Genomic DNA, 8,342 nt, shown 5'->3' with positions numbered 1-8,342 from the left:
AGCAAATAAAGCTCGAGCATTGTTAATGTTTTTGTTTATGACATCTGCAAAGAAAGCCTCTCTTGCTTGGTTTAGTGTTGAGTGTCATACAGGATGATTGGGATTGTCTGATTTGCTGTTTTTGCTAACAAGCAATTGAACGGCTGTCTAAAGATATCTTAGTGTTTTTCAACCCTGGTCCTCAAGGCACACTGCCCTGCAGGTTCTAGGCATTCCCCTGCTTCAGCACCCATGATTTCTACTGATGGCTGATTAATAGGGTTTTACCAAATTGCAATTATCTGAATGGGGTGTGTTGAAGCAGAGGAACATCTGAAACAGGCAGGTCAGTGTGACTTAAGAGTCACAGTTGAGAAATGCTGATCTATGTGATGTGCTGCTGTGTCTCTTCCTCCTTCAGGTTTCTGGGTCACCTGTATGCTGCTGAAGCTCTCATCTCATTGGACAGAATATCTGATGCAATCACTCACCTGAACCCAGAGAACATCAGCGACGTGTCACTGGGCATGCTTAGCAGCGAGCAGGACCAGGGTGTGTGGACTCTCACACTTCAGTAAACTACGCCAAACACTTTCTTTTCTTAATAATCGCTTCATATTTTATCTGCAGGACATGAGAAAGGAGATGAGCCCATAGAGCCATGTAAGTTGTCATCCTAGTGTTTGGTCCTGTCGTCCAACTAATGAAATGAATTACTGAACGTAGAGTGACGTGGCTCCCTGTGTGTGCAGCAGCTAAGAAGACGCCGCTGTTTTACCCCAGCAGTGTGGCAGCAGCCCAGGCCATGATGCTCTTCAACCTGGGCAGCGCCTACTGCCTGAGGAGCGAGTATGACAAGGCCCGCAAATGCCTGCATCAGGTACCCACCTCCACATGTCATTGCCTAATATTGCTGGAGGTCCTTTCACTGTGTGCCTCGCAAACTAACACTGCAACACAAACATCAGAAGGGAGTGAAGACCGCAGTACAGCAGCAGGCTTGGCCTTGTTGTCTTCAGATTGTTCCTGTTCTTCATTTCCTGGGTGGTTTTCTTGCGGGGTGGCGTGCTGCACGCCTGCCCCTTTTCTCTCCTCCCCATTTCCTGCCTATTCTCCATTCAGTTAAGGTCAGAGAATAAAAATGGATTTAAAAAACACAACACCACATTTGAGTGAATGAAGGGAGACTGGTGGTCCTTCCAAACTCCCACTCTCTGGCCATCATCTAGAGTAGGAAACCTGCAGGAATGTGGGCAGTGGGTGGTCTCCACTCAGAATGAAGGGACCCCCTCCTGAGGTCTGGGGGCTAGCTGCCCTGTGGTGGGACGCTGCCTTTAGTATAGAGTGTGACCTGCAGCATCGCATCCATAACGGTCACAGACTGATGGAAGCATGGATGAGATGGACAGGACAGAAAAACATTTCATATCATCAGCACAATATTTACTAATTATTTCTCCACTGCCAGATTTTCTAATATTTGCAGCTCTAACAGGATAACATGCATCACAAGCTGGCTGGAGGCAGCATTGACTTGAGGTGTTATTCAAGTCATCTGTTGAAAATTGTGTTTTTTCATATTGCATTCATATCACAGTATCGGCTTTTTCAAATGTTGTGCTGTCCTAGCCAAAGCTATACTAATCCCTAAACACTTCTAGTTTGTTACTTGCAAAAATACATCCAATTTTCTGTTTCTCAAAATTGGATATAAATTAAAATTAGGATAATCAAGTTTTGAAATTTGTTGATCGATGGAGAACCGTCCATAAGTACATTCTGGCATCCCAGACTAAACATAGCTAAAGTTAAACATAACCACTTCATGGTGTTGTGTATAACTGTCATATATACTGTGATGCCTTAAGTGAGCAAATTGAGCCTTTTGCTGAAGTTTTAGTTACTAGGCAGCAAATCTTAACTTATTGATACATTTCTCCATTTTGATACATTTGTGTTTGTCTCCATCAGGCTGCAACCATGATGAACTCCAAAGAGATTCCGCCTGAAGCCATCCTGCTGGGCGTCTACCTGGAGCTACAAAACGGTTTGCCTTTCTTAAAGCGTCTCAATCTGTTGAAGATTAAACCTTTTCAAAGTTTTTAAAATATACAGCAGCTTATTGCTGTTATTTGCTTCTTTACAATTTATTCTCAGTGTTTCTACTTAGTTTTTTGTTCATTACTGTTTGTTCTGTGCAGCTAGAAAAGGTTTTGGTCTGTTGAGCAGCAGGTCAACATCTCAGTAGATCACATTGACCAAATGAAGACCATAAATGCTTGTGATTTTTATCAGCTCAATGATTGCCAAGCTGCACACACTACCAGTCAGTTGCAGTAATGTCTGGAGATTTGAATCTTGCTTCAATCTTTGCCACACTTCAACGTTTCAACAGTTTGTCATCTACTATGAGGTCATCTGACAGCTAAACAAATTTGTGTCATGCAAATTTCAGGTATCCAGACACTTCCTCAGTGAAGTGGGCAAAGCAGATCATGATTTTTTCTTTCTTTGCTTCGTGTGTGGAGCTTGTGTTCAGAGGCAACTGTTTGAAGATCCTGTTGAAAATGAGTTGATGTAACTAAGAACTGATTTCAATACTTGTTTTCTTCAGTATTATACATGTGTTGCCATTGTTCCGTTTTTCTTATGTTCATTAGGCATCGTTTTCTCCACTGTGGCCAGAATCTGTTCCAGTCTTTTTTCAGCTGGACATTTTAATCCAGTTTTGATCTGGGTTTCCAATGATCGCTGAGCTTTTGTTATGTCTCCTTAGGAAACACTCAGCTGGCTCTACAGATCATCAAGAGGAACCAGCTGCTACCCTCAACCCTTCACAGGTCCTCGCCAGACCCTCGCAAGAAACCTTCCCAGCCCCTCCAGCTGCCCTCATCCTTCACACAAGTTCAACGGAAATAAACCTCTGCAGTCGCTTCAGCTGCCTGGAGTCACCCATCAGCCAGCTGTAATCTTTTTGAAGCTTCAGGGAGTGGAGGACCTGTCCAGCTGGGGTTAAGCTTCAATGTGACTGAGGAGTTTGTGCTGAAATGAAGAGACAATAAATGTATTTACTGTATGTGTGGTGGACTTCGACTAGTCATTTAGCTGAATATTCAAATTCAGAAACACTCCATTGATCCCAAAAGGAAATTGACCCTTTCTTGCATGAATTATAATCTTTTGTCAGGATTTTCTTAAGGCATGAAAATAAGGTGGGGACAAAAATTTTCTAGGATTTTTTTTCTAAGCGATCAATTATTTTCTCCAAATACAAAGTTATTTGGAAATGTCAAAATATGTTTGTTTTTTTCAGCTGCAAGAGTTTTCTACAGTAGAAGGAGGGACTGGGTTGGTTAGTATGCCCTTTTGTCTATCTGCCATATTGGATTTAACAAAATATTTCTTGCACTTCCAGTGGATGAACAGTAGGTGGTGTATGATGCACTAGTGTCCAGTTGTCTGTGTGCATTTACAACATAAAAATCCACAGGAAACATAAGAAAATGGCTTTTAGATAGCTGTCCATTGTAGTGACCACTATGTATGAAAGGTTTAGTATTGTAATTCAATTCTTCAGAGCTATTGTAGATGGCGGTGGCTGTTTGCAGGAAAGATCTCCTGTAGAGGTCTGTATTACAGTGAATCTGAAGAAGCCTCTGACTGAAGACACTGTTTTCCCAAGACAGTCTCATGAAGAGGATTGTCTGGGTTGTTCATAACTTTCTTGACCTCATGAAGAATCCTTCTTTGCCTCATCATCTCCAGAGGTTCCACAGTCGTCCCCAGAACAGAACCAGAACAGAACCAGCCTTCTTTATCAGGTTGTTGAGCCTTTTTATGTCCCTGGTTCACCAGATCTCCGTACTCGGCCTCTTGTCCATCTCTGATTCAACCAACAACTGCAGAGTCATCTGAGTATTTCTGCAGATGACAGAAGTCAGAGTTGTGCTGGAAGTCTGAAGTGTAGAGTGAAAAGGAACGGTGAGAGTACAGGGCCCTGTGGTGTTGCTGACCACCTGGTTAGACACACAGTCCTTCAGTCTCACAAACTGTGGTCTGTTTGTGAGGTAGTCATAGATCCAGGTGACTGTTGAGGACTCCGTCTGTGTCTTCTGGAGTTTCTCACAGAGCAGATCAGGCTGAATCGTGTTAAATACACTGGAGAAATCAAAGAACGTGATCCTCACAGTGCTGCCTGCTTTGACCAGATGACAGTGGGTTTGTTGTGTATGATTGCACCATCAACTACATCTCCATGGCAATAACCAAACTGCACAAGGGGTCTTGATATCTGCTTGTCAGGTGGGCCAACAAGATTATCTTTATTACCTTCATGATGTGGGTTGTCATGGCAACAGGTCTATAGTTCTTCATGACTGAGTTGTGAGTTTTCTTTGGTACCAGAACAAAGCAGGATGTCTTCCACAACAACAGAACCTTGACTTGGGTCAGGCTAAGGTTGAAGAGATCCTGCAGAATCCTACAGAGCTGCTCTGAAGCTTCAGGCCTTTAACACTCTGGGGTTGATACCATCTGGACTTGCAACGTTGTTCAGGTTCAGTCTCTCCAGCTGCCTCTTTACCTTAGCTTCAATCTAAACTTCAATTTTAATAGCTAATCTTATTTTCTAGCATACCACTAGACAGAAAACCTGCAGCACTGTTTTAGTTATATTCAAATCAGCAATTATTAGCATACCTGAGTCACTTATTTTATCATATCAGAAGTAGTGTTCCTCCTCACCATTCTATTTTAGGAACTGAAGCATCATATGAAGAGATGTGTATATTCTTGAAGGATGAGTCCTGCTGGTTTACACTTGGAACAGGGTTTGTTCATGCGATAGAACAATGGTGTTTTATTGTTTTCTACATTCTTAACTTAAACATACAGTTTCTGTTTGCTGTGTTTTCTAGTTTTACATTTATCTCTTATTTATAGATTGTGAATGCAAAACATTTCTCGGAGGTGAATCCACAGTAGCCACAAAACACGACTGTATATATATAAATTCTGAAGGATTGCCTCAGCTCTTCCAGTCCCAGGGGACACATAGGTCACCGTCCTGCATGACAGAGTAAAAGTGGGAGACACAGACGTGGAGCCCCTGCAGCAGTGGGGGGTGCTGCTCTATGAACCTCCTGCAGCAGAGAATCATGTGACTGGAGCTCAAGCTGGGCTCCTTGGAGAGGCCCCTCAGAGACAGCCTCTGGACACAGAGCTGCACCACTGCCTCCTCTTCCACCTGCAACCTTTACAAAATACACAGAAGAAGATGAATCAATGACAAAATTGATAAACAGGTGTGTGCTCTTCAAGCACAGGGGTTTAAGGTGGGCTCAGAAACCTGATGAGTCCAGATTGAGGGGCTGCCTCATGTGAAGGCTGCTTCCTTTCTTCAGATCTGTGGTCTGGTGCAGTGGTCCCCAATCCCCGGGCCACAGACCGGTACCGGTCCGTGGACCAATTGGTACCGGGCCGCGCAAGAAATNATTCAATTCAGAAGCAGGTTGCAGACAAGCCAGCAGCTAAGGGGCTGTGTGGATAGAACAAACCACTAATGTAAAAAGGGAAGTGGGCCACTCCACTGCTTGGAGTGACTTGTAGAAGTTTTTGTGTCAACACATTATGCAGTCAGTCAGAAATAGGCCTGTCACGATAACAAATTTTGCTAAGCAATTAATTGTCCAAAAAATTATTGCGATAAACGATATTGTTTCAAGACCTTTTGACACTGATTTAATGGAAATGATGTAATAATGCATGCCATTTCCTGCCATGGATAGATGCACTTTATTTTCAAAAGAACACATAACACTGGAACTGATGAACTAAAACAAAACCAAAAACAAAATGGATTCTCAGTCTCCATTAACAAAAAAACGTACTTGAATAAAAACTAATAAATACTGCATTCAACCAAAAGAGTGCAGATTATGAAGTCTGTATGTGCCCTTCAGCAATCACTAGACTTAAATAGAGAATCTGGGCACATCCGACTACCTAATGCAGTAGTTCACACTACAGGATTTTTTGCCCCCATTTTCCCCTTATGACAATCGTACAACGTTGGGCGTTCCAAGATTGTCGCTGGTGATTTCGTAACCGACCATCCTGTAGTGCAGTGGTTCCCAAACTTTTTCTCCTGGGCCCCCCCTGTGGTTTCCAAAATGGAGAGGCTACCTGGTTGAATGATGTGTGTGAGTGGTGGGGGGAGTGGGGGGTGATCGACTTATTTTGGGGGCAAAATGAATTGAAGTAGCTGAACATAGACAACATTGTCAGTAGCCTAGAGGCTACTTGTTACGCTTAAGGTGCTGTGTTGATATTAGCTAGTCATCATTTAGCTAACATTACCTGCATCCCAGTGACGTGCGGTCAGGGGAGCCACCTGTCATCGTGGAAAAATAATATATAATGATAAAATAATTTATATTGCTATTTTCACGCTGTGGTTTGTACTACAAAGTACCTATTTTTCATTTAACTTAACCAATTCTGATGATTTTTTCTTCAAAATCGCTAAATGTTTGCAGTTTCCCATTCCATGCTCGGAAGCGAAGTCGGTGATGTAGCAGCGAGCTGTAGCGTGCAGAACAGATTCGAGGTGACGCAGACAGTTGTTTTGCCTCAAGCCAGGGGGCGCTCATGATCCCAGACATTATGACTCCACAATTGCAGAGTAAGAGACAGTAACAGCGAGCTAGCAGCTAGCCATGCAGTAAAGTCAAGTGCAGCGATATATTTATAGTTTTCTCCTCTTACCACAGCAATCACTAATCAATAATCCCAAAGTAATCATTAAGCCTAAAACCATACTACTGCAACAGACTGAATGTTCTGCTCTTTGTGTGGGAAATATGAGTGTTTATTTTTTGTGGCGTTATTGTCAGTTGCTATGGCAACGAGTGTGCTTGTAGCCGCGCTGATACAGCAAGAGAGACGTGGTTTTGAGTTGTTCTTTAACGATTTTTCCCTTTGCTGTGGAGCACAGCACGAAATTAATGATATCTACGTCCAAGTTTGATTGCGTTAACGGAATTATTCTACGGCGGCAGCGTGGCTATGGATGGCATGTAATCCATCCATAGCCTTTTTGACCTCCAGCATTGTCCGCATGCGCAAAATTTTCTTATGTAAACAATAACTTGCATGGGGTCTAGATTTGTAAATCTGATTATGATTAAGTCAATGCCTCACCAGCTACGAATCTCACCGCACGTCACTGCTGCATCCAACAGCTTTACTCAACTCAGTCTTAGTTTGGAGGAAAAACTGTGAAAAGTTCTTTGCATTTTTGCTGGTTAGCTGCCATGATTCCAACACACCCCTGAGTGCAGCAGCAGCAGGTCTCCGTCGCTGCCACACAGGTGTAAACCCAGCGCGAGCGTCGTAGCGCTGATGTTGTTTAAAGGCAGCTCGGAAAAACAGGTTACGTGTTAACAGTGTCTTATACCGTTTTAACTGCTGAAAACAGTGACATAGGACACAGATAAGTGCAGACGCCCCTACTATGTCAAATTGACATAGGAATAACAGAAAGTTTGTCATTCTAAGGTAAAACTCCAGCGCATACAGTGTTCATCGTTGTTGGTTTTTTTTTTTTTTTTTTTTCGTTCATCCATACCGCTTCCCTCGCCCCTCTGCGACTGTACGGTGGGTTACGGTCGATCCGATCTAAATCAGGGGTTTTCCCCGACTGGGAGCTTAACGCAGCCTGTTGAATGTGACAGGTAGCCAATCAGAAAGCGCAGATTCTCCTCCACGCTTTCTGAGGGGAAATTACGGAGGGAAATCCCAAACAGCTGACACCGCGCAACCTGAAGTCCAACGGAGATCGGAGATGATATGTGGAAACAACATTAATATTTATTCAACATTTCGTGCAAAGAATATAGAAATGACAAGGGGAGGAGTTGGAGCCAAATTGCTACCGCAGTTGATGAACCCGGTAGGTTTTCAGCTGTTCTTCGTTAACGTGACATAAACGGGTTACAATGATTTTCATTCAGTCAGGACTTTATGCTGACTCTAGCCACATGCATCACAGGTAGATTCTAGTAAAGCATTAATGCCTGGTTTTAAAATTAGTTAACTGGACTTGTAGCCATTATTTTGTGCCCATGTGGCTGGACACCACACAGCACGATCGAACCCGATCGAACCGTTATATCTAGGATTTCTGTCAGCTAATGTGTGGTCTCTCAGGTTTTGAAAATGGGCTGACAGTCAGCCAACAACTCGTGTAGTGTGAGCTGGACATTACACTAAGGAAATGAGGAAGGGAGGGTCAGTGGAGAGACCGGAGTTGAGCCTTTTTTATTCAGTGTCATCAACAGAAAGAAAAACAAGGTAGGAAGAGA

The 8,342-nt window shown here is 43.1% G+C and overlaps 2 protein-coding genes across 7 annotated transcripts in view; one reads left to right on the top strand and one right to left on the bottom strand.

Annotated features, from left to right (window-relative positions):
• Positions 1 to 3,055, top strand: part of cnot10 (CCR4-NOT transcription complex, subunit 10) — a 20,125-nt gene extending 17,070 nt beyond the window's left edge. For 2 of the 4 annotated variants that reach the window (XM_015058770.1, XM_015058772.1), the window contains exons 15-19: positions 401 to 531; positions 610 to 642; positions 732 to 859; positions 1,951 to 2,026; positions 2,756 to 2,898. In XM_015058770.1, the coding sequence (XP_014914256.1) occupies positions 401 to 531; positions 610 to 642; positions 732 to 859; positions 1,951 to 2,026; positions 2,756 to 2,898 (511 nt within the window). Of the gene's footprint in view, positions 1 to 400; positions 532 to 609; positions 643 to 731; positions 860 to 1,950; positions 2,027 to 2,755 lie in introns of all 4 variants that reach the window. The other 2 variants (XM_015058773.1, XM_015058771.1) reach the window with 2 other exon arrangements.
• A 1,749-nt stretch (positions 3,056 to 4,804) lies between these two features.
• Positions 4,805 to 8,342, bottom strand: part of tcaim (T cell activation inhibitor, mitochondrial) — a 34,587-nt gene continuing 31,049 nt past the window's right edge. For 2 of the 3 annotated variants that reach the window (XM_015058774.1, XM_015058775.1), the window contains exon 10: positions 4,805 to 5,231. In XM_015058774.1, the coding sequence (XP_014914260.1) occupies positions 5,006 to 5,231 (226 nt within the window). In that variant the 3' untranslated portion in view covers positions 4,805 to 5,005. The remainder of the gene's footprint in view (positions 5,232 to 8,342) is intronic. The other variant, XM_015058776.1, reaches the window with a different exon arrangement.

This window comes from Poecilia latipinna, unplaced genomic scaffold (assembly GCF_001443285.1).
Source record: "Poecilia latipinna isolate Pla-1442-1.1 unplaced genomic scaffold, P_latipinna-1.0 Scaffold1571, whole genome shotgun sequence".
Classification (NCBI taxonomy): Eukaryota; Metazoa; Chordata; class Actinopteri; order Cyprinodontiformes; family Poeciliidae; genus Poecilia; species Poecilia latipinna.
Note: the sequence above shows the minus strand (reverse complement) of the source record. Positions and strands in the feature narration are given on the sequence as shown.